A 25,262-nucleotide genomic window follows, 5' to 3' on the forward strand; every position below is an offset into this window, starting at 1 on the left:
CTTGATATTTATTCTAAGCCAAGCACTTTTTTTTTTTTCATTTCTCTTTTCATGCGTTTAATGGAAATTCATTGGTCAATTACTGATATTAACTGTCGGGGATGTGCTACAACCAAACACGATAACCATATATTGTTGCTTTTCATATCATTATTCTGTTGGTCACCAAGTTTGGAAATCTACAGTTACAACAAATATAAGACAAACCAACATTAGTGTGAGAGAAAATGTATATGGATGGGTGCAGGTGGCCATGTTATTACAGTTTTAGTTGTTCTTGAAGCATTAACAGATAACACTGTCATGTATCAGCCTCGTCACAGTCTCACAGAACATATTTAGAGATATCGAACTCTGAACACCTAGCTAGGACATTAGTGAATGGAAAGAGGTATGAACGTCATTAGTGCCCTTCTTAATGGACAGCTCTATGGCTGAGGAGATGCCTCAAGCTAAAGAAATTGTCTCTGTACTTCGAGAAAACATAAATGTGCAAATATGTATCATTCTTTTTAAGAACAACACACACACACACAGCGTCTTGCCAGTGCAACAGGATATGCAACCATGCTGTCTCCCTGTGTAAACGCATGTCATTTCTGCAGAAAGCAGAATGTTAGCATTGCTAATTTGCTAATTTGCTTGTCTGTTGTGGCTGTAGTGGTTTTTTCACCTTATCACATTACATTACATTATTGTTTCAAGGTTGCAAGTACAATAAACACACATAAACAGCACTTCCATCATTATCAGCATTGTCTTATCATGGCTGGGTCTTCTTCTTTCACTTTGGTATTACACATAATGATAAATAGACCCGGTGCCCATGGTAATAGAATGGGACCTGACCATGACCCACTTAACCATATAAAATGAGGACCCTTAAGCTTCCCGGGTTGGGTCTTGGGTCCTCAGGTTCGGGTCAAGCTGTGAGGACCTCTGGTTAGATGCTGCCAGTCTTGGAAGACACTAATGTCAAATAGGAGGAGCAAAGGGGTTCCTCAGTCTTGTCCTCTAGAAGCAAAAATGACTGGTGCCCGAACAACTGATGGTAGAATCATAGACTTAATGTGTGACATATCCATTGGGAAGGCCTGGACTTTGACAGTGATAGGCCCGGGAGCTCTGGTTTGAAAAAGACAAATGGCCTGTTTTGTGATGGGCTTGTCTTACAGCATACACTTTCAGAGCTCTGACAAGACTGACCTTAGGGAGCAGTCTGTGCTAATGCCTCAATTTTGGAAGAAGCCTGCAACAGCAGGAGAGCAGACACACACAACTGTTATTTTCCCATTCTTGCTTCTTTAATTGTGGCCAGAATTTCCTTGAGTGTGGAGCATGACATCTCAGAGCCTCGGAACTGTTGAAAAAATGTTTAAAAAAAAAAAAATGCAAGTGGTGAGCCAGTGAGAGGATGTGCCTAATACACAGGTAGTCTCATCTAATATCTGCACAGTTTCAGAGAACCATGGCGTGTGTGGCCAATACAGAGCTCATCTCCTCTCTCTGCACAGTTTGAGTGATGGAGGGAAAAAAGTAAGGACAGGCATACAGCCAAGGCCATTGATGTGTCATGGCTTATTTTCCAAGGCGAGGGGAGTTGTTCCCTATAGAGAAGAACAACAGCACTCTCCATGGCTGGGATCTTCATTGGACAGCTGGATTGTCCCTGCAGATGGACCACCCTCAGAGATACAAACCAATCTTGGGCCATTTTGCCGAAGTGTGGTGGAACCTAAACTACCCTGCCTGTTGATGTTAGATGCTGCAACCAAACAGGCCATCCTGACCACACTATGTTGGCCTTGCAGACACAGAGAGCTTGTAATATTGTCCTCATCTGCAGGACACTGAAATACTGGAGTGACAGAAAGAAGTGCTGCAGAATTCTCTCCTTTTAGAATACAGAATCTCATTCCTAGAGCAGCACACCGTGCAGGTTAAAGTATGGTAGCCTCTCTTTTTCAAGTCAGTATCAACAGTTATGCAGCCAAAGAAACCAGAATATAACCCCTTCCTCAGTCCTTGTTGCTATTAGCCTGTATGCTTGTCTACATCATCTTACAGCAGGTATTTGATCTAATAAAAGCTGTCCTCTTACATAAAGATGTGTCTATTACACATACACCATCAACCAAACCTTCAAGTGACTATTTCAAGTGACTAGGTAGAATTTCCCACAATGAAACAAACATATGTAGCCACATATTGGCATACAATAGGCAATCTCATTCAGTGGCTGAAAAAGGCATATTTGAAGTGAAATCACTGTTGGGTTTAACTCTGTGTTTGCATTTAATCTCACTGTAACAACTGATAACACTCAAGAGGCGGAAAACCACAAAGCTATGTCAGTAATTTATTTGTTGGCAAACAACTTTCACTGTTACAACAAATATTAGTTATGAGATCATTCAACTTGGAACCCATACAAAAAGAATAAATAATTAGCAATAATATTGTAGTAATAATCATGATCATAATAATTTAAAAAAGAACCATAAAACAAACCCAGTGCCACTTTATTTACTTCTGCCTAAAGCCAGCTTGCTTTCTTTCCTCTAAGCTTGTTTTGCTGTCTTTAAACCAATAAACAGATAAATAAATAATTTCTCTCTTGGGGACATGGCGGGGGCTTGTGGGATACATGTGCAAGCTACACTTCATACACTTATGAAAATTTCCCCCTAAATAAGTAAACATTGGTTTTCCACATTGGACAGTGCTGCTGTGTTTTCACATCTTCAGTACAAACATATATGGTGTGATCATGGCATTTCACACTTGACACCCATCCTTTTTCTAATAGTGAAAATTCTCTCCGTTTTTTTCTTTTTTAGTTTAGAGAATGACATTTATTATTCTCACCATTCTTTTTCTGTACAATAAGATCTCAACCAGCACAGCAAGGTAATGTCAATTAGTAGAATATTTGGCAATAGAGAGGATATGCTTCATAAACCATTCTTTTGTTACTCCAGATATCTGGTATCTATGTCATTTTTTCCTCAGCTACTTGTGCAGAAAGGAACGAAATGCTTTATTCAGGAACAAATGAGATGAGACCCACTTCCAGCAAAGACTAAAACAGCATTTCCACAGTAACCGTCTCTTTCATGACTTCACTTCATTTTCCCTTTAGTTTTAAATCTACACAGTGGTAAAGTATATAGTAACAATTGATTTGCAAAATGTAAGTGACAGTGGTGTTGCTATAAAAAGGACCAGAATGAAGTGTGCGTAGGGTATATGCGTATTAATTAAGGAGTGCTTAACCGTCTCTGTATTTACGAAAGAGTGACATGAAAGATTGTTCCTTGCTCATTCTGTAGTCTACATGTGACCAGAACATATCATGACATTTCAGAACAGTTCCACAGACAAAAGGTTTGCAACTTAAAATTAAAAAATAAAAGACTTGGTCATATGCAACATTTGTATCTGTATCTGTATTCTGTACAATACATAGAAACAGTTTGTGATTTCTTTATAATCCTTTGATAACTGAAAACCTTTACAGAAGAAAGAAGAAGAAACGAAACCCATTCTTTTTTCTTTTTTTTTTTTTTTAGTCAGTCTGTTGTAATATGATCTTCCTTCTTTGTTTTCAGTGAAATACACAGTAGCCGCAGTCACTACAACTTGCAGGAATGTTACACCAGCCCAGACAAAAGTCCAGTTTAGCAGATACGAACAGGAAGAGAATTCAGAACATCAGCGTGATATGGGTACAGTTCGGTTGCCCAGTAAAATAGTTTTTGGGATGATCGGTAGTGAGGGCATATATCATACATCCTCCACTTGATTGGCAGGTAGTGGGGCGGGGCCTTTTTAAGGCCAGTTTATGTTGTTAACACCAGAGTTAATATCCTGCTCTACCCTTTGGAGAGGTGGAAACATTATCCCAGTTCGTGTCTTTAAGAGTGAGACAGAGAAACAGACATACAGACAAACAGACAGGCAGCTCCTTTAACCAGGGCTGGGGGCTAGGCCCCTGTAGTGGTAGTAGTGGAGGCTATATGCTATGATCTGCTAGAGGTCCATGTTGGGGATCTTGTAGGGCTTCGTTCAATCCAAGATTCCAAATTAAAGTAACAGGTAGGGTAAAATTACAGAATCCCTCCCCCTTCCTCTCCTTTTCCATTTCTGTTTGATGTTCACAAAAAGTCTCTCAGAACTGCTCTTTCGGTCTGCACCATTTATGACATTACATTCAGTCCCTGCTTTCATTTGACCAGTGATACCTCAAGCATATTGTCATGAGCCATAGTTAATGTCACACACAGCACGTCAAGTCAAGGATGGCGGGCCAGCTCAGTCTGTCAGTCAACGACACAGAATGTTTTCATTGGAGGGTTGGAAGTGTGAGAGTGGGCTGGGGAGGGATAGAAGTCACATGATTGGCTCTATAGACTGGTCACCAGGTGGGAAGGGTCTATGGGTGGCTCCTCAGGCGATGAATCAGACTCCTCCTTGCTGCCGGACACCATGTATCCATCACTGCCACCACGGCCCATGTGGTAGTAGCTTTGTAGCTCGTGAAGGTGATTCCTGGAGCCCAAGTTTGGCATGCTCTTATAATAGACGTCATCCAGCTCCGGAGCAGTGGCACTCTTACAGGGCTGCAGCTCCCCAGAGCTGTCTTCCTCTCCATCTGTTAAACCATTCATCTGCGGATCCGGGAGGTCCGTCAGCACTGGCATGCTGGTGTACAGCGAGTCTCTGTGGTTGGGCAAATGCGTGTGCTCATCAGTGTGCTCGTTGGTCAGCAGGGGGAAGAAGCTTTCGCTGGTCTCCTGGGGAATGCGCCGTGGCCGGGCGAAGCTGTGGGGAGGTGGCGGAGGTGGGGGGTGGCTGTCTGGTGGAGGAGGCCGTGGCGGCAGGAGAGGCGCATTGGACTCCTCTCTGATAATCTCCAAGCCCAGGTTCTCCTCATGGGGGAAGGCTGCAGGGTTGTCCAGCACCATGGGACCATTGTCCTCTTTACTGCTCCCCACACAGCCACCAACTCCACTGCTGCTGCTGCTGCTGCTGCCTCCTGCCATGCTCCCTGAAACATCCAGGCAGGAATAACAGTTACAGCACATTTCTGCTCATTTTAACAAGGAGCAGTGCTTTTCCTAGTATGGTGATGTGGTGGTGATTTTAGCACTCCAGAAAGCAGATTTCAGATTTAAGTGGTTAACATTTTCATATTAATAGTGAATAAAATGTACTACGTGTAATGTGAAAGGGGCCACTCGAAATGATGAACCCACAGCGAATTACCACCTAACTCTGCAGCTTCTCTCAGCTTTAAGGAACATTTCAGCACCTCTGATCTCATTTTTTTGGTTTTGCAGCCCGTAACTTTGCTGTTCCCATCAGCCTCTTTTTCGGTTGTAGCAGGCAGCTGTTTTCTGTATATAACTCTATATAACCACTGTACCAGAGACCAGGCAAAGTTAGCGACTACCTGGATCATGCAGCCCAAGCTGCACACTATTGTTTCAGCTCTCCCAGAGTGGACAAAAAGTCAGTTATTGCAGGTTTAATATGTTTATGTATATGTTTAACAGGAGCATTGAGTTTGCCAGCAAAACACATCCAAAACTGTTTTTGGACTTAGACTCCCTCTCCTGTGTTTACGTACCCAAGAAATCCTGGTTATGTGCTTCACAAGTAGCGTCCCTGAGTAGATAAACCATGAGTGTGTGACAGTCTAAACCTGAAATTTAATAAAAATCAATCCAGTCACCTCCGTTGGCCATGCTGCTGTTGACAAGCTTGTTCATCAGGTTGTGATTGCGCTCCGTGGTGGCTCTCTCATGGTTGTTGAGGTAGGATGGGATGTAATTGGAAGTCAGCTCCTTGAGGATCTTCTTCTCCAGGGTCGTCTCCTTGTGGTTGCTGTGGGTGCCGTAGCCGCCACTACGGTCTAGAATCTGGACGCAGTCGCTCAAGTACTCACTGCTGGCCATGCTGTAGTTGTTGGCATGATTACCATTAAGAGGGAGTGTATCCATAACACTGGAGTCTCTTGTGTTGTTCAGGATGCCCTCTGAGGAACAAATAATTTAAAAAGTAATAATTATTAAGATTCTTAAATAAACTAAGTGGATTTCTCAGAAGACAGATTTTAATTATTGTTTGATATCTTAGCGTGTGCTGTGAATTGAGGATTAAAAAGTAGCAATGATAATTTTCTTGGAAGGAAAAATGCTTCAAGCGTCCATAATTCATTTAATAGCAACCTCAGAAGTGCTTTCTTCTCTCAATTACTGCCAGCGCTATAGCAATACAAAAAGATGTGTTACAGTTTCACTGCAAAACAAGATAAATATTTTGAAGTGACACTTAAAGTTATTACATTGCAAGTAATTTTAAGGCCAAACCTACTGCGACTCAATTATAACTCAAATGTCACATTTGATCCAGAGTATTTCAATTCAGTGAGATTAAATGGTAATTCTTTTTTTAATACTATATATATATAATGCGCTCAAGGAGTGGATTTTTAAATAGCACTTTCTCGAAAATTAATCTAAAAATGTGCGAAAAACGAAACAGAACAACTGTATTACATGGACGGACCAACAATTGAGGAAAAAAGCTTCAGCATGGCTGACAGCCAAAGAAAAAGAAAAAAATAACAACTAGTGTTTGGATGTAGACTGGACTGAAAATGTTAGGCAGAGTGCTTTGGAAGCAAGAAAAGAGAGAAGAAAGTCGATGTTATTGAAGTAGTTGAGTATTAATTTAGGCCATACTTGTTTCTCGGTAAGGTGCTAATGGACAGCATGAGGAAGAAGGGAGAAAAGAGACAGACGTGAGTTCATACATCGCAAGACACAACTTTCTGCTGCTACAAAATCAACAGCTGCACAGTAATTGGAGGCATGATGAAAACTGTTTAACAAAGAATCCCTGTCTCTCAAAATCAAAGCGTGTCTCAGGGCCTTATTTTTAACTGACTGCTGTCATATGGTTTATTATTTATTTACACAGAGAAAACATAAAAACTACACCTAACAAGTTACACTGACAACATAGTATATACAGAAATATATATGCAGTAGACGTGCACTAAGACAAGCAATACGCAAGTCCTGACTGACACGTACAAAATGACATTCAAAATGAAGCACATATTGTATAAACTAGAACATTAACACAAAACAGTACGAAAGCTTCATGGCTCCCAAGTAGCTTATAAAAGATATGGTGAACGTGCAGCCAGTAACATATAGCATGCATCTATGGCATACAATAAATCAGCATGTGCTCTTGTTATTCTGTTTCGATAAATCTACAGAATTTCCTCTCCACATTTATGTGCTGTGAGAACTGCCCAGTGGGTGTCCTTTGTGAGAGATTATTGCAGTGTGATTGATCGCCTCACTTGGGAGCCATAATAAGGCGAGATCAGATATGCAGCCAAAAGTGTATCACGGTAGCAAACATTTTAAAAGAAAATGACCATGCAAAAGAAATTTAATGTAGTGAAAAAATAACTCTAAGCTAGCTTTGCAAATGTTGCATGTTTATAATAGGAACATCAGGCACACCTTGGGTGTTGTACATGCCCACGGCTGGGTTGTTATAGACTGCCGAGTCCCCCAGGAGAGTGTTATAAGGATTGTTAGTACCATGGGGACGAAGGAGAGCATTAGTTATAAGATGATTAGCCATGGCTCCTGGTACAGGCAGATAGAGAAAGAGAGAGGAAGAGCAACAGCCAAGTCGAGAGAGGAAGAGAGAGGAAAAGCAACAGCCAAGTCAAGAGAGAAAAAGGAGGGAGAAGCACACGAGGAAAAAAAGGCAGAGGTAGAGGTTGAAGGGGAAAGCATGGAGACGTCGCAGAGTGGAGGTAAGCGAGAAGGAGGGAGAAGAAGGGAGAGTGAGATGGAGAGTGAGTGTGTGGAGGAAAGGGGGAGAGAAGAGGACAAGTAAATCAAACAAGCAAACATAGTTCGAGGTGAAAGCCGAGAAAAGCTTGACAAGTCATTCTTGCAGCCACTGCATACAGGCCGAGGGAGGGGACGAGAGAGAGAGAGAGAGAGAGAGAGAGAGAGAGAGAGAGAGAGAGAGAGTGGCATAGCTTGGAGAGGAGTGTGCTGCAGTTCAATACGCTTGAGCAGAGTAGCATGACTACAGGAAAGTTAATGGACAGAGGCCACAAAAAAGTGTTCTCGGAGCATTTTCCTCCCGAGGTGGGAGACAGATCATGTGCACATAAAGACGCTGCAGAAAAACAGGAGACGAATGATCATGACTGCTCCTATACATTCATCCTGATGTTGTATACTCCACTGTATCACGCAACACACTACCTCCACCACTACTTCTAAGTGTGTATGTGTGTCACATCGCTTCAAAACAGAAGTTACAGGGAAAACAGGGACACAGTGAAACATCTCTGTGGCAACATTTTCTTTTTTTTTTCCCTAAGAAGCACGGGTGCTTAGCTGAAGGATACCGCAGTTCAGTTCATACCGTACATAGTGCATATTGCTATTTCAGAAATGAGAAGTTGGCCAGCAGCCTGAACTTGGCCCACAGAATAGAGTTCCAGGTAGAATAAATTAGACAGAGTGGAGAAAGTGGAATGTGGCAGAATACTGAATGATTTTCGGGGAATCACGGAAGAATCTCTGACAAAAAAAAAAAAAATTACATATATATATGTATATATATATATGTATATATATATATATGTTTGTGTGTGTGTCTACTTAGAGTTAAAATGAATACATTCCTTCTCCATTTCTCTCTCCAAATTTCAACAAGTCAGTCTCGTATCAGAACACAAAATTTATTCCACCCTGTCCTTTTTCACTAAGCCACAGTCATTTGAAATCTACTGGCTAAGTAGCTCTCTGCACCACACTTTAAAGTGCGAGGGAGGGAGGAGGTGGGGGTGTCTTAAGCCCTGCCTTACTAAGTGTGTGATAATTCAGACGCTGACACACACCGTGTCTGCTTTAGCATCAATCTGTCATGCTAACAGCTTATTAGTGGCCTGAAGGAAGTGAGGGCCACACCTCGACTTCGAGACTAACAAATGGCAGTGTGTGTGTGTGTGTGTGTGTGTGTGTGTGTGTGTGTGTGTGTGTGTCAAAATGTCTGGCCAGTTGGGTGTCGATGTCCTCATTACCCTAGCCCTCAGACAGCTATACTCTTGGACTCCATTCTTACGGTGGCTTATTCTGAAGGGACAGCGAGACACAGCTCAGAATACAGTGAACTAAGCCTGATGTTCATTTAAAAGCCTGGTAGCTGCAGTAGCTTTTTCAAAATGAGATTATCTTAGCTGAACATACAGATTCTCAGGTGAAAAACACAGCAAAATGTTGCTCTACTCCAGATTTCCAGCGCTGTGGTGAAAACAGACGGGCGGTGCATTTTAGAAGCAGCAAATTCACCTGAGTGATACACGGCTACATTTGGCGAATAATAGAGCTTTAAACTAATGCAATCTGCATAACTTGTACTATAACAATATTAAAGGGGCCGTTGGCGTTCAGCTAAAGACTTTAACTTTTTATCACCCACCAATGCTTCAAAAGATTGTCTAAAGAAGTATAGAAGCCCTCTATAGCACAGTCAGCTCTGCAATCTGTAGATTTATGATGGGACCACAAACTGGTTGATGTGTCAGTTCTGACAAGAGTCTTCTCATAACTCTCCCTCCTGTAATGTCATCCTTTGAAGCCACAAAAAAAAGTAGTAAGTGATCTATTCTGCTAATCTTCCTCTCTCCAAGAACACAGTACTATTATCTGAAGTTTGGACTCCTACCACTTTACTAAATGACAGCGTATGCTGTCTGAGCCTCCTGCTATTAATAAAGTAGATATGGTGACAGTGATGTGGATGCAAATGGTAGGTATCCTGTGGTTACCTCTGTTGAGCGTGGCGGAGCTGTTGATGTCTCCAGTGATGAAGGAAGACTCCTGTTTCCTCACAGTGTCGTTCCACATCCGCCTGATACGACTCTATACATAGGAGAAAAGAAGCGAGAGAGAGGGAGAGGGAATATGAGGTGGTGATGATATGGACGAAGACACAGAGGAGACGGGAGAAGGAAGGGGAATAAGTCAAGGGAGGGACGATGTGGCGACAAACGAGGGAAAGAAATATGGTGAGAAACGTAATACGTGGGGGTTCGATGTGCAAAAGACGGGCAAATTAGTGCAGGAGAGGCAGTAAAGGAAAAAGTGAAGCAAAGACCAGTGAGAGAGAAACAGGTGGGGGAAAATAATTACCCGTCAATGCCATTTATACTCCATCTACCTGTGTGTCAGCATCAATATGTGCAGCTGTATGTCAGGGTTTGGGCTATCTCACTTTCAACACAAAATCCACATTTAAAGTCAGCACATACTCTATAGATCATTCTGACATAATCACATGTTAAAAGGGTGTTTTTTTTTCTTGTCAAAGCCTACAATGACACTCTAGATTGAAGTTGAAAGTGATCAGCAATAACCCAAATCCCTCATGGCGTGCTCCGGCCTCACCTGAGAGTCTGCTGTGCTGTAGCGTCCAGGTGTGCAGGCAGGTAAGCTCACCTGTGAGCCTGTGGAGTAGCGGCCGGGGGTCCTTGACGTGGTGGTCTTGCTGGAGGAGGAGATGGACGTCTCCACGCTCTTGCCGCTGCAGCAGTGTGTACGCAGGCATTTACCGTACTCTTTACGCACCTGGGCGGGGGAGGTGGAGAGGGTTACACGCAGGCTCACCGTGCACATATGGAAAACCAAAAAAGCACAAATGCAGGAGGAGGAATTGACTGATGTTCCACTTTCAACTTGCACATATCGAAGCATATCTTTAAGATGACATACCCTGAAGGAAACAGACTGGAGGTGCTTAACTTGATAAAGTGCCCCTGTTAACTTCTTTTACTCAAATTCCTTGTGCAAACACGAACTCCATAAAAATTTACACATTAAAGGATTAACTTCATAAACTTTCCCCCCATCAGCATCCATCCCAAATGTTATTACTGCCACACATCCATCTGAAATGGACATATTCCTCCAGGAGACACATGATGCATTAGTACACAAAGAACATCTGCATTTAGATCCCAATCAAGTTAGAACAAATACGACTGTAATTGCTTTTTAACAAGCTTGTTGGACTGGCAGACGTGTATTGCCACATGCTCTGTTTGAACAGCTGTGTGGTGAGTTGCTCCATGCATCTTGGGAGAAACCGTGTTGGGCCGCAGCCAAAGAAAACCTCGGTACTGTTCAGAGGACACATCTCTCAGGATACCTGATCCCATGGCCTCACACATACCTAAGTATACACACACACACACACACACACACACACACACACTTGTTTACTGGCTATGCGTTTAAAACTGAAAAATCTTTGTAGGACCGTAGCCAGACGGCAGTCTTAAGCATTTGATGAATTTTCTTTCCATATCCTCTTCTGTACTCCCAGGAACTGACAGTGTGTGGGAGACTCTGTAAAAATATCCCAGGATGTGTAGGCTCCTCCTGGAAGCCATCGTATCATGCAAATAGAAAAAGTAGAACATATGTACTCACAAATTCCTCTAATCCTTGAGGCCAACCAAACCCAACACATATATAATGGGGGTAATCTTGCACTGAGGGTGATTTTATACCTGGTTATTGTATCATCTTGTTATTATATATGACTGCTTTGTTTGAATTTCATAATGTTGCATCATTGCCTGTCTTAAACTCTGCTTTGTGAGGTGTCCTGAGTGCTTTGAAAGGCGCCTATAAATAAAATGCATTATTATTATTATTATTAGCTTTTCAAAGAGAGAGGGAGGTTGCAAGGGGAGCTGTGTTATCAGTGTGAGCGAGGTTGATGTATTCAATCGCAGACATCATCAGAGGAGTGCATCTGTAACCATGGCCACCAAGACAGACATATATTTCCTCTGCATGTGTCCAAAATTTAAAACAGCAAGTTTTGTACAAGCTATTTCAGGCTTGATGACCCTGCCTGAGAATGAAAAACTGTCTTTTCTGTCAGGGCAGAAGACAGAAACTTTGTCAGACCAGCAGCTCAGTTTGTTACCTGCTGCCACAAGGCAAGACAGACAGTGAGAGAGAGAGAGAGAGAGAGAGAGAGAGATAGTGAGAGTGAAACAGTGAGATAGTTGAGCAGCCAGTATGGTTATTGAATGGCCAATCAAACCCGTGACAGCTCTGCAGATATTTTTGGTGTCGCTGCTGATCAATGCATGTGTCTGTGTGTGTTTGTATTTGTCTGCCTGTCACACTGTCTGTCTATTTCTATCTGGCTTTGTCTTGGGTTGTCTCTCTTACCTTCTTCTGCAGTATGCAGTGAAAGATGAAGATGAACATGCCCTGCAAGGAGTTGAAGATAGTGAAAAGGTAGGCCATGATGACGGTGCTCTCGTTGATGTACATCAGGCCGAAAGCCCAGGTTAGGCCCAGCAGACACAGCAGGGCTATGGCCCCGATCACCCAAGACCTGCAGAGGAGGGAGAAATGCTTCCTCAGTTACTGTGTGCACCTATCACCATTTGCTATGTCACATAAAATGTAAAGTATATAATGCAGATTTCATTTTAAGTAGGATAACAAGAGAGGCTTGTCTCTTTCTCTGGAACAGAAAAGCTATTCAGCCAAGTTTGATGCATCTGGGACCATGAGGCAGGAGATGGGGTGAGAGAGGGTTCATTCTGAATCCCAACGCTGTGGGAGTGGGATGGAGAAATCAGTGGGAGGTTTTGCCTAAAAGAGTTATACTCTTACAAAAAGGGTGAGAGAATAGAGAGAGAGAGTGGATTTGCTCATTTAGATATCATCTCGAGGGAGGAGAGGTTATAAGCGAGCTGACGTCAGCCACTCGTCTCGAGAAAGTCAAGCGGTCAAGACTTTTTCCAAAGTTACATCCAGACTCCATCGCTCACTCATGCACTTGTGAGTACAGAGGCAGAGCGTAAAACACATTTTCATAGGCAAAAGTGGGCACTGAAGTCTGTTAACGCAGTTGTGACTGTAACAATTTAATGGAATTAAATCTAATAAAAGTTTTCAAGGCTCTGAAGCTTCATTTCAAATAAAGCCTATGCAGAAGTGAGCCATAAAGGCCAAATGTCAGTGGGAGTTGGTCGTGTTGAGGCATGTGTATGCATTGTAAGTCCTCCCCTGAGCGTGTGCGTGTGATTGTGCGTGCCGCCATGTGAGTGGCTCCACCGGGCAGTAAGTAGAGGGACATTACAGCCATTATAAATGACATTTTCCAAGTAAAGGTCATACTTTCGGGGTCTGCCACAGCCACGAAGATGGCTGTTAATTTGATTGGCTGACTGGGCAGTGATCACCTCTCATGTGAGGGAGGGAGACAAAGAAAGCAGGCAAGGAAAGAAACGGGAGAGGGGGGGCTGGAGAGAGAAAGTCAGGAGGAAGGAAGAGAGAAAGAGGAGGAGAGTAAGTGAGTGAGACTCAGGTGATTGATTCGATGTTGCCCTCTGTGGCACCATTCAGGCGAGACAGAAGCTCCAATAAAGCTCGTCTGACGACCCTCTTCATTAAAGGGTACACTCATCCCTCTCTTTTTCATCCCTTCATTCCACCTCTTCCTCCAGTGCTCCCTTGAGTCACGGTTTCTCTCTCAGCTCTGTTTCCCCTAATTCACATCTCACCATTATAATATTTCAATAGCACATTAAGTCTATAGGTCACAGGAGCTCACCAATCACATATCAACAAGTAATTCATTATACCAGGCAGGTTAATGGTTAATTTAGGAATATGCATAGTCGCTTGGCAGGTTCTACAGACAAATAAGACAAGAAGCAAACCAATCAAAATGTCTCTGAAGACAAAAGGCATCCTGATTGGTGAGTGGCCTTACCAGAGCCAATCCACAACAAAGACAACTTATGATGGCTTGGAGTTGAAGAGACAAAAAAAAAAAAAAACAGTAAAAGGAAGAAGAAATAATAAGACAAAAAGGGCATGATGATGATTAACAAGTAAATGAACCACTATAAGACATGACTAATGAAGTGAAATAGATTAAAATCCATTCAGCCTTCAGTGTGCTCAGGAAGAAGAAGGAAAGCCATTAAAAGGGAAAAAAAGATCCGAAAGCATCATATTCTAAATCGTTCTTTGATTTCCATCTTTCATCAGGCTTTTTGATTACATTCCCCAGAACTGCACTGAAGCAAAGATCAGTTGGTTTCGTCTCTTTTCCTGAAACGCTCCACACTTGAAAACCCTACTTAAAACTGCTGTCATGAAAGATACATTGGCAGTAATATTTAAATGATAAATCAAATGAGTAAGCCATTTTGTGTTTTACAGTCTAATTCCTGAGCCACGCCTCAGTAAGGCACAGAACTCTGAGCCATGGCATATTGTTTGAATTAGACCGAACCTTTTGTCTTGAGCTGCACTGGAACGACAAAATAACACAAGCCTAATTAGTTAGCTCAGTCAGAGTTCAGTGGAAGTGGAGTCATATTTCAGTGGAATTCTGGGAATAACATGAATTCAATGAGAAGCGTATTGAAATGTGCTTCATATCACATACAAAAAAAGGCTGATGGACTTAGGCATTTGGGAAATACACTTTACCCAGCTTAAATATGATGTTGGGGCCAGAAGCCTATTAGCTTAGCTTAGCATAGAGACTGGAAACAGCTAGCCTGGCTGTGTTCAGATGTAACAAACTGTAAAACTTGCTATCAGTATATCTTGACTGTTTGATCAGTCCACCATAAAAAATGGTTCCTCTTGTGGAGCTGCAACTTGCATTTTGTTGTGTCTTGTTTGACAAATAAATGATCCTTGTCTTTATGCTAAGCTAACCTTACCGGCTGCTGGCTCCAGCTGCATACTGAACGGACAGACATGAGAGTGCTATCAATCTTCTGATTTAAATCTCGGCAACAAAAGAAATGACCGTATTTCACAAAAGGTTGAATTATTCCTTTAACTGAATCCGTACACACAGTCATGCATAATCAGGTTCGGGGTCAGGTTTAGACATTATTTGTCCCTCGAGGGGAAATTTGATTTACAATAGAGGGCAAAAACACAAACACAACATACAAGAGGACATTGATCACAACAGTTACAGCTAACAGCCAGATACAATCTGTCCAAAGTATCAAACCATTGCAATGGAGGCCATGATAAAGTGCTGCTAAGCAGTGTCAAGGCTCAGTGCAAATGAAGCACTTTTATTGCACTTGGAACGAAGGTAAATTTAAACTACTGCTAGTCTCTAGTAGTGCAGCATCATCCTCATGCCGGCTTTCAAAACCAGGCAGGCTGGTGTGATGGCAGTTAGTGTATGCATACATGTACTTACTTGATGTTGTCCAGGCACCCAGAGTCTGGTTTGAGAATGGCCGTGTGATGGAACATCTTATAAAGAGCGATACCGAGGAAGATTACATTCAGCTGAAATACACAGACACACAGAAACACAAGTTAATACTCCGCAGCAACAAGCCTAATTAAAGACACAATGTCACCACAACAATTCACTCACACACAGCGCATATCATTTCATTTTCCCTTCCAGCAGTAATTGGCTTGGGGACACAGTATCAGCCCACAATCAACGGCCCTTTATGTGCTCAAAATACAGCAGCTTGAGCCTCAGGGAAAATACAGCAGTCATTACATCCATTGAAGATCATTGTTACAATAGAAATCCAATTCTCACAGATGCTGCCTATTCTATTGGCCTGCTAATGCACAGATAGGGTGGTTTAATAATGACTGTCTGGTTCTGTTGTGGTGGGTCTCCCAGCCTGTCTATGTTACCAGTGGGCGTAGGGTCATAACAGAGCAGTCCCACCTGCACCACTCCCACTTACTGCCCCAGTTAGATCAGTGATAGCCTGCCTGACATTTCTTAAATGAGCTCAGAGCATCAGTGTACATGCTGACATTCACCTAATTGAGAACACCGTTCTCTCTTTTTAAAACACTACTTTTTATGTTTTTTTATTTTATTCTTTGTTTTCGCTTTTTCTGTCGGCGTCTGCCTACTCGTCTAACTCTATTTCCGTCTCTGTTTACTTGTTCAAGGTACAACGAATGTTCCCCTTCTTCAAAACAGTTGATGAAGCATCATTCATTGACATCATTCATTGACGTGTTTCCCTTTTTACCATGTAATTGGGCTGCACTGCAATAAACCAGTAAGGCCAGGAGGAAGTACAGTGTCTGGATAAATAAGTGCCTAAGAGCAACACAACTTTTCTTATCTGCGGTTTGTACTCTCTGTCCTAAGATTTCAAGCATGTTGGAATATGTGCCCACTTGAGAGTTAATCCATGAGTGGGAATTATTAAGTTGACACATAAAGTTCCTTCTGCTTCCACTTACACTGCTGAGAAGCTCAGGCAAACCTTGTAGGAGATTAACAAACACCTTAATGTAACCTGTCGTTCCTGCAAGAACACGTGGCAGCCTGCCTACTCAGTACATGTAATGCTATGTCAAGTGTGTGTGAGCATGCATGTATGTGTACCTCACCATAATGATGAGTGTAGCAGGGCCTATAAAGCTCCAGATGAAGTACGTGTCCAATCTCAGCCAGCACCTAGAGAGAGAGAGAGAGAGAGAGAGGGTGAGCAAGAGGGAGAGACAGCAAAAGAGAGAGACATCATGCATGAGAAACAGAGGGAAGAAGAACAGGAGAGGAAAGACGCATAGGGATTAAAAACATGCTCCAGTCTTAGATGGAGGTAGAAGAGCAAGGATTTACCATCAGAGGACAGGACATGCATCATGGTCTCACACACACAGAAGCACATACACACACAAATGAGGTAAGAAGGGAAAAAAAAGCAGCACATCACATGACATACAGTATATCAAATGCATCCCGATAGAGGGAGGACAAGAACTGGGGTGGATGAAAAAGTGAAAGGGATGAAGAACAGTGAGAAAAGTGTTGCGGGATGAAGAAAATAGACTATACGCACATCTCAAGCATACATCACACGCAGAGGGGGAGACAGCGAGGGATGAGCACCTGTGATAAATAAACCTTTACTTCCCCCTTAGGGCACAGATATATGGCGCGGCCACATCCTGCGGTCACAAATATATGACATGACTGTGTTCATCTGAATACTGAGTTATGGATGCAGCCCTCATACCAGGCTATTTATGGAGTCTGGGAATGACTGTGGTGAGGTTAAAGGAGAGAGGAGGGGACACACACACACACACACACACACACACACACACACACGCACACACACACAGATAATAATGTAATATATACACACATACATGCACCTATGCATTCAGAGACAGAATGCATGCATGGACACACATAACCACACACACGCATTCATTTCTGACCACAAGCCTAGCACTGGTAGTAAAAGTTATACTGCTGTATGCTAAATTATATTACTCCAAACATCTTCATTCATCAAATGCAGCAAGCAGGGTGAGGAAAAAAAAAAAGTCCCTGAGTGCCCTCCACTGAGGTCAGACCCAACGGGTTGCAGCAAAAGGTGCCAGAGAAAAACCGCTGGAGCAAAATGGCCAACTGATTCATGACCAGCTGCTTTTGAATTATTAATCTTTCAATTTCCACCACCATTAGAGAGCCCTCCATTATGGGTCCTTGGCTTTGTCACTGTATCCACCATTAGGGCCCCTTTGCTAAGTCATAGCAACCTTCATTATAGGAGGTGAATGAGACTCAGCGCCACTGGCCACTATATGAGAGAATGGAGTGCGTTATGTGACAAGGTGACACAGCAGGGATGGCAGATGATATTTCCAGAGGTTTGGTCTCAGTGTGTTGTGTCAGATATGATAAGAGGTGCCATTTTCAAGGCTGGACTGATAAATGAGTCATATAACTAATCTTTGCCTCTTAATGAAATGTACTTTGCTATTAAAATACTTCAACGTCTTTTCCAATCCATGAGGCATAAGGCCATTAAGAGCAGAAACACTGAATGTTTGGGCGAAATATTATGTCAAACTACGGGAAAATATTTCTTCCACATTTCATCAACCTTCTACATCCTCACTGAGTTCAGTGCGGTTTGTGTGACAGGCTTGAAGTTACTCTCCTTTATCTTCATTTTGCATTTTTACTGTTAAACCACAACTATTGTCTCCTACTCTGTTAGCTAATGGCACGCAGTCTGATTATTCATCCAGAGCTTGGCATTCAGACTCTCATGTTTTAATGATCATCCCACAATGAAATATTGATCTAAGTGGCATAAGGACTGGTGCGACTTGACGGTTAAACACTGCTAAATTCAACCCTTTCCCTGTCTTCAGACCTCTCCTAGCTGACACGTAGCTAGTGGAAAGCTGCAAGCTCTGAACTACAAAAGGTCCCAAGAGCAACAAAGAACATGAGTATTTGAGCATGTAAATCATTTAACAGTCCTATAGTGTGCTGTCACTTTTCACTTTCTATACAGAGCCGCTCATTTACAAGCAAATCAGAGAGGTAGAGGAGAGATATTTTTCTATGACAAGTTTTTAAATGCAACAGCCGCAGTTAATGTCCTCTTTAGTCCTTGTGATTTCATGCAGTCACAGAATACAGGAGAGGTCACAGACATGTATTTGGCACCATATACATTTTATGCACATTATGCATATGCACTGTATGAATATGGGCTCTTTTCAGGGTCCAAGCATAAACGGAGTAGACAGGTCACGCATGGGAAAATGTTATTATGTTCACGCCGGTATTTGTAGGTGGCCTATCATGCATATACTTCATATGAATGAGACGCTGGCTGCCTCTTCTTAGCTTCACCCAGTATCTCCAGTTGGACAAGTCACCCATGCATGAATATGTCACCCTGTGCTCAAAATGTATGTCCTCATCCCACTCACTACCCTGCACTTCCTCCAGGGAAGCCAGCTTTTTTTCTTTTTTAGCACACATAAGTGCAAGTCAGTATGGACGTGTGCACACCCTGACAGACTACTCCATCCCTCCATTCTCACACTCTCACACTTAAACCACTCCTTTTCTCCCTCAATCTGCTCCACTGTGCACCCCCTCCTTCTACCCTGCCCATTAAATCCTTCCATATTCACACATTGTCGCTGCTGTGCTCATGCAGCCGCTCTGTGGTGCATCCTCCCCTGCTTGTTCCCATACTTCCCCCTCTCCCTTCTTTGCCTCTCTCAACCTCTCTGTATTGACGCTTCAGAAGTGCCACAGCTTGTAGGGGCCACTGTGGCAGATGCAGCCAAAATGACAGCAGGCACTCCAGCACTCCCTCCCTCACCCCATCATCCATCCTTCCTTCGTGCTATGCTCTCTCTGCCACCCCTCTGTCCTTACACTCGGTCGGTGCCGTAGCTCCTGTAGTCCACTGCGGCGGAGACGGCCACTATGACAGCAGGCACTCCATATCCTGCCAGGTAGAAGTACTTAGTCCTGGAGTGCTCGCTCTCGAACACCTCTACCAGCATGATGTAGAGCTGCACCCCTTCCAGGAACATCCAGGTGAAGGCTGCCAAGAAGAAGAAATGGAGCAAGGCTGCGAAGACTGCACAGGCAATCTGGCATGAAAAAGAAAAGATGGAGAGGATTTAAAAATACAGTACCGCAACACACGATAATGCTCACAAAATATTCAATCTGCTGGACACTTACACTGATGAGTTAGAAAGTGGAAAAAAGACACGAACACTGCAGGCGATAAGGGTATGAGTCAAACTTAAAAAGTAGTCATTTATCATATTCACATAAGGGAGGAAATGTGAGGGATTAAAATCAGTCTGCCAATACTGCAATTGACCAGAGGGGGAGAGGAAAAAGCAAATACAAATAGAGGGAATGCACAATCATAGTATACTATAAAAGCAATTACAGGCGACAGAGTGACTCAAAATCACTTCGAAATAGCAATATTAGTCGAGCCTCCTTCACGCGTTACTCCACGTCTACATTCTACAAGTCTTCTAAGACGATAAATGAGAAAATGTAAGTGACAAGTTGGTGCTGCAGCCTCTGCCGATTGACCACATTTCGAACCGAAGTAGCAAAGCACTTTCAAAAGCAGCTGGGGGGGGGGGGGGGGGGGGGTGATGAGGAAGGGGAGCGACTTGGCAACACTTGAAAATACAATATGATTTTTGTCAATGCCAAGGATGCACAAAAATGACTGGAACTGCTGCAAAAATGACTCAGCACACTGGTAAGAGAGAGTCGAAGCGCACATAAAATTTGACACATTTTAAAGCTTGGAAAAAGCGAGCAGTAGCATCAGTTTAGACACTGAATAAAAGAATTACAGTTTTCATGCCACTAGAGCCGAACTGCCATGTTTTCAGCTAACTATATAATCAAAATACAGCACAAGTTCTTCATTTAGTTTCTTGTGAAATGACAATTATTTAAATATCAAATAAAAATTTGAACATTGGTACCCACCAGTGGTTATACATTAACCCTGAAAGTGAGTGAACAGATTTGAAATCACATTGTTAGTAGCCAGCGAATAGTGACAGATGAAAGGGATCTAAAAGAGTTAGAGAGACAGATGATAAAATACTTAGAAAGCCCTGTGAGAGAGTCTCCTGAATGTGAAAAAAGAGAAAAAACAAAGCGGCAAAGGATGTGCATTAGGAAAAGAAAGTGGGGTATCAAACCTAAAACCGCATTAACAATTTAGGCAATGGGATGGGAAGAAAAGAGGGGTGCTTAAGAAAAGAAGGTGAGGAAAGAATGAGCAGTGCAGTCTGGCCCATCACGTTCATGGCAATGTTCTAATCTAAAGAGTCACTCCTAAATCACTGAATGGGAGAGCCAACAGACTTTTATAACAGAGGGGTTTGCAGTGAGAGACAATTACCTAATGTCTGAGAGACAATGAGTTTAGGGGGCGAGGGAGTCACTCATTTCCATTTCTAATGATCGCACAGTGTAGCTTACACACACAAAGACGCACACATGCACACAGGCACACAGGTAAAGAAAAAAAAAGAAAAAGAAAAAGTGGCTGCTTATGCAAAGTCATTTAGTTTTCCTGCTGGAATTACTGGCTTAACCGGCTGCGAGCTAAGTGACGCTGAGGATGTTAATGGAGGTCACAAATAGTCACCAGTAATTAACAGGAGAACGCCACACACAAATACGGCGGCAGGCCTACACGCAAAGAAACATGATCCCTCCCACGCAAACACGTGGAGACAAATAGAAATACACAAACCTCAATGTGAAAACACAGTCTAAAAAAATTTGTTTTGTGTCTTCATTTGCAATAAGAATGCTTTCTCATTGAACGCTCACTGGGACGCAAAGGCCTGAGGCTGCACTAAGGCTTCTTGAATACTGTGGAGGAGATAAAGGAGACAGCTCTGAGCACTTTGTCCCCCACAGACACACACTTCCTAATGACTCAAACAGCTGACAGACAAAGAAAACACAGGCTACCTAGACCTATGCAATGTCCAGAACTGTGTTGTGTGCATGCATAGTACAGTAAGACTATGACGGTACTTGCACACATCTTGCTCAGTATATGCTGATTATATTTGAGTGACCTTGCCCAGAGGAATTAATGAAGAACATCTCATCTCAGAATCTGATGCATACGATTTTTGTGGAAGAGCTTGCATCCAAGTGAGGTTTAAAGTCCTAATCCATGATTGGCGTATTGAATGCGGACCATATGGATTATACAGCATGGGCTGTGATTGCAATGCAGGCCATGTGGACCCTGACGGCCGAGCCAAAACTGCACTGTACATCATTAGGGAGGGTGCTTGATATTGGTCTGCTTCACTGATATGTAAAAAATGCTTCACAAATTGGTGATCGATGATTTTAAAAAGCCTCCACACTCTCTGGGGGCAGGGCTATTTGTTATGGGTGTCATCAGGACCACTGCAGTTAAGTTTTCTTTTTTTTTTTTAAAGAACTGTACTCAAAATGCAGATCTCTTTTCCCATATGTAAAAGAAAAAAAACATTTGATAAATGTACTTCCAGCAAAAACAATCTAATTTATTAGCTTGTAAATTGCATTTTACATAGAACAAAGCTCAACAGACTCCACAAGGTCCACGTGAGCAGTGGTGAAGGCTAGTAATTGTAATAGGAAGTCACAATCTGGTAAGGTTTTGGAAAAGAGACTGAAAAACAGAAAATTACCAATTAGTCTTACAATAGTGAAGTTACTTTCTACCTACTTGCACAAGCCTCAGAGAGTAGCACCACTGTTAGCATCTCACACTAAAACACTGGGTTAAAAATAGGGTGTTTTGACACAGTGTTGGTGTTATTTCACATCACTGTTGGGTTACTGGATGAAAACAACCCTTCTGTTGAGCCGTTGTCTACCCATTGACACTGGGTAAAATTAACCCAGTATTGTGTTGGTGCTATATTGACCCTGCACAGGGTCAATTTTAACCCAGTGCTTTTATTGTGCACACTGAACAGCATTTCAACCATCTAGACTTCACTTGAACCAATCAACCTGCTACTCTGAAGAGGGCATCACTGATATTGGCAGGGGGCCTTGAGAGGTTTGGCCGTCACTAATTACTGCTGTGATCATAGAGATGCAGAGCATTCATGAACAATTTGCTTTATGCATAGCTAACTCAGTCATTTCATGTCACTTGACATTTTGGTGGACACACTGACATTAAGCCGATATAGACTGACAGTGATTCAGATTCCAGAAAAAACCCCAAAGTTGGTGTATTATCTGACCTGGCCTGACCCTGCTCATGAGCCTTTTATATCACATTACTGTATAAATTAATTTTAATTTAATATGAAGTGTTTCTGCACTAAAAATTGAATTAATGTGAAATTTCTCTGAACATATTATTGTTAATTTATACAATTTATTGGCAGCATCTTTGTCACAAACTCACAAATTCCGCTTGTTTAAATCTCAAAGATACTTGAAAATGTCAATGAAAATGGCACCACTTTGCCAGCATCCATACTAGTATGTAGCATCAGACACTGAATAAAAGAATTCCTATAACTATATAATCCAAATACCACACAAGTTCTTCATTTACTTTCTTGTGAAATGACAATTATCAAATATCAAACAAAAATTAGAACACTGGTACGCACCAGTGGTTATACATTAACCCTGAAAATGAGTGAACAGATTTGAAATCACATTGTTAGTAGCCAGCGAATAGTGACAGATGAAAGGGATCTAAAAGAGTTAGAGAGACAGATGATAAAATACTTAGAAAGCCCTGTGAGAGAGTCTCCCGAATGTGAAAAAAAAGAGAAAAAACAAAGCGGCAAAGGATGTGCAGTAGGAAAAAGAAAGTGGGGTATCAAACCTAAAACCGCATTAACAATTTAGGCAATGGGATGGGAAGAAAAGAGGGGTGCTTAAGAAAAGAAGGTGAGGAAAGAATGAGCGGCACAATCTGGCCCATCACGTTCATGGCAATGTTCAAATCTACAGAGTCACTCATAAATTCCTATAAACATATTATTGTGAATTTATAAAATGTATTGGCAGCATCTATGTCACAAACTCAAATTCTGCTTGTTTAAATCTCAAAGATACTTGAGTGTAAAGAATCCATTTTTTCTAAGAAAAACAAATAGATAAAATAAGCGACACCGTTTTGCCGGCATCCGTACGGATCATGGATCAGTATCCAGAGGAAGTAATGCCACATCACTTTACATCACACAGGCCTGGATTTATACAAGGCAATGCATCACTTTGCATTTTAGCAATGACGTGTGCACCCTTGGGTCTTGTGTGAAGCTACCTGACAACACTCTAATAAGATTGTCCAAATGCAGGTTGAACCCATATTCACTGACCTGCCTCATATGGGCTTTATTTGTGAAAATTTTATTGTTTCACAAACATCCTCCTCAAAACCAATGGGATTCCCTGGTGAGGGAAGAGATAGACTGCAGCTATTGTAGCCTGAGGGGGGAAATGACAAACAAAAGCAACTGAAGGCTGAAGGATAGCATAAACATCAGCTTAGCTACAACAAAGCTAATACATACGCTTTAATACATTATCTAATAAGCTAAGCCTGCATAATATGCACTTTGTGCTTTGTAAATTATTTCTGTTGCAACTGGGAACAGACCAAAGTACAGGCAAATTAGGTTTTCTGTACTCTACATATTTATTATATTTAGCTTAATTTGCCATTCAACAAATAAAACGACGTGACTGTGCTGGTAGCCTTATGCTATCGCAATGTTTTTGTCTCCTTTTCCTGCCCTGGTCGGCAATCCATTCTGAATTAGCCGCAAACTGTCAAACAATTAATCTAAGGACGGCTGCAGTGCTCAGTGTAGTAATGATGTCATGGAAAACTGAGTATTTGCAGTATAAACAATGCCATTAAACTCTGTTTTTGCTGGACTTTGCCTTTAGGAGGAAAAAGTTGAACAAGGCTGGTTTGAATACGCAGATATGGTTTGTTTAACAGCCACCCTGAGAAACTTCTGCTTTTGATTTATTCCGGGAACGCCGCATGTACTAAATCTGCTGTTTCTAATTCGTGTAGCGGCAATGTGGTCAACCACTGACAGCAAGTTAGTAAACATTTCACAATTTACTCTGCCAACAGTGCAGTATGATCAGTGGTATTGGTCAGTGGACAGTTATGCCAAGCCTGTGCCAACGCAGCGTGAATAAAGAGCCACAGTTTGATACGTAGCCTGTGTGCAAAATATTTGGTTGCATTAGCATTATTTAGCACACATGCTGTATATTGCACACACACTCGCATTCAAAGCAAACCTCATCCTTCATACCGGCTGATCGGCCCTGTTGATCCCGACCAGGAAGAGTGACTCAGCGATGAAGAGGCTGATACAGAGGTTCTTGTGGATGGTGTTGCGGTCGCTCTGCAGCCCACGGAAGAAGCAGAAGGTGAAGATGCAGATAAGAAGGCAAACCAGCGACAGCAGGATCCCCACCCATGTGATGACGTCCAGGAGCAGGTCGTGCATGCTGTCTGCTTTCTGTGGGAGGAGAGAGACAAGCTTGATTCAATAGCCATTTAGAGCTACTATATTTAGCTATGTTTAGCCTTGGTTTGCTAAAAACATACGAATCATGTTGTTGAAACATGAAACACACTATAGGAACAGACGCACATCCTCCCTTCCCTGACTGATGTGAGCCTGTGTGTTGTTGAGCGTTCAGGGCCACAGCGTTACGCTGCGTTGCACAGGTGTGCTGGCTCTATCCATCAGTGTCCTGCAACCTGGCAGGCAGAGCAATGTTCAACATAGCACTGCTGTGATGGATCTACTGCTCAA

General features: G+C 42.3%; 1 protein-coding gene across 8 annotated transcripts in view; it reads right to left on the reverse strand.

The window, feature by feature from the left end:
• Positions 1 to 2,346: 2,346 nt before the first annotated feature.
• The window catches only part of adgrl3.1 (adhesion G protein-coupled receptor L3.1), a 109,835-nt gene continuing 86,919 nt past the window's right edge, over positions 2,347 to 25,262 (reverse strand). The window contains exons 16-26 of one of the 8 annotated variants that reach the window (XM_076729503.1): positions 24,753 to 24,962; positions 19,315 to 19,535; positions 16,506 to 16,572; positions 15,328 to 15,419; positions 12,303 to 12,471; positions 10,554 to 10,682; positions 9,884 to 9,977; positions 7,548 to 7,586; positions 6,750 to 6,767; positions 5,738 to 6,040; positions 2,347 to 5,050 (exon numbers count right to left, since the gene is read on the reverse strand). In XM_076729503.1, coding sequence (XP_076585618.1) covers positions 4,407 to 5,050; positions 5,738 to 6,040; positions 6,750 to 6,767; positions 7,548 to 7,586; positions 9,884 to 9,977; positions 10,554 to 10,682; positions 12,303 to 12,471; positions 15,328 to 15,419; positions 16,506 to 16,572; positions 19,315 to 19,535; positions 24,753 to 24,962 — 1,986 coding nt within the window. In that variant the 3' untranslated portion in view covers positions 2,347 to 4,406. Of the gene's footprint in view, positions 5,051 to 5,737; positions 6,041 to 6,749; positions 6,768 to 7,547; positions 7,677 to 9,883; positions 9,978 to 10,502; positions 10,683 to 12,302; positions 12,472 to 15,327; positions 15,420 to 16,505; positions 16,573 to 19,314; positions 19,536 to 24,752; positions 24,963 to 25,262 lie in introns of all 8 variants that reach the window. The other 7 variants (XM_076729500.1, XM_076729501.1, XM_076729499.1 and 4 more) reach the window with 7 other exon arrangements.

This window comes from Chaetodon auriga, chromosome 4 (assembly GCF_051107435.1).
Source record: "Chaetodon auriga isolate fChaAug3 chromosome 4, fChaAug3.hap1, whole genome shotgun sequence".
Classification (NCBI taxonomy): Eukaryota; Metazoa; Chordata; class Actinopteri; order Chaetodontiformes; family Chaetodontidae; genus Chaetodon; species Chaetodon auriga.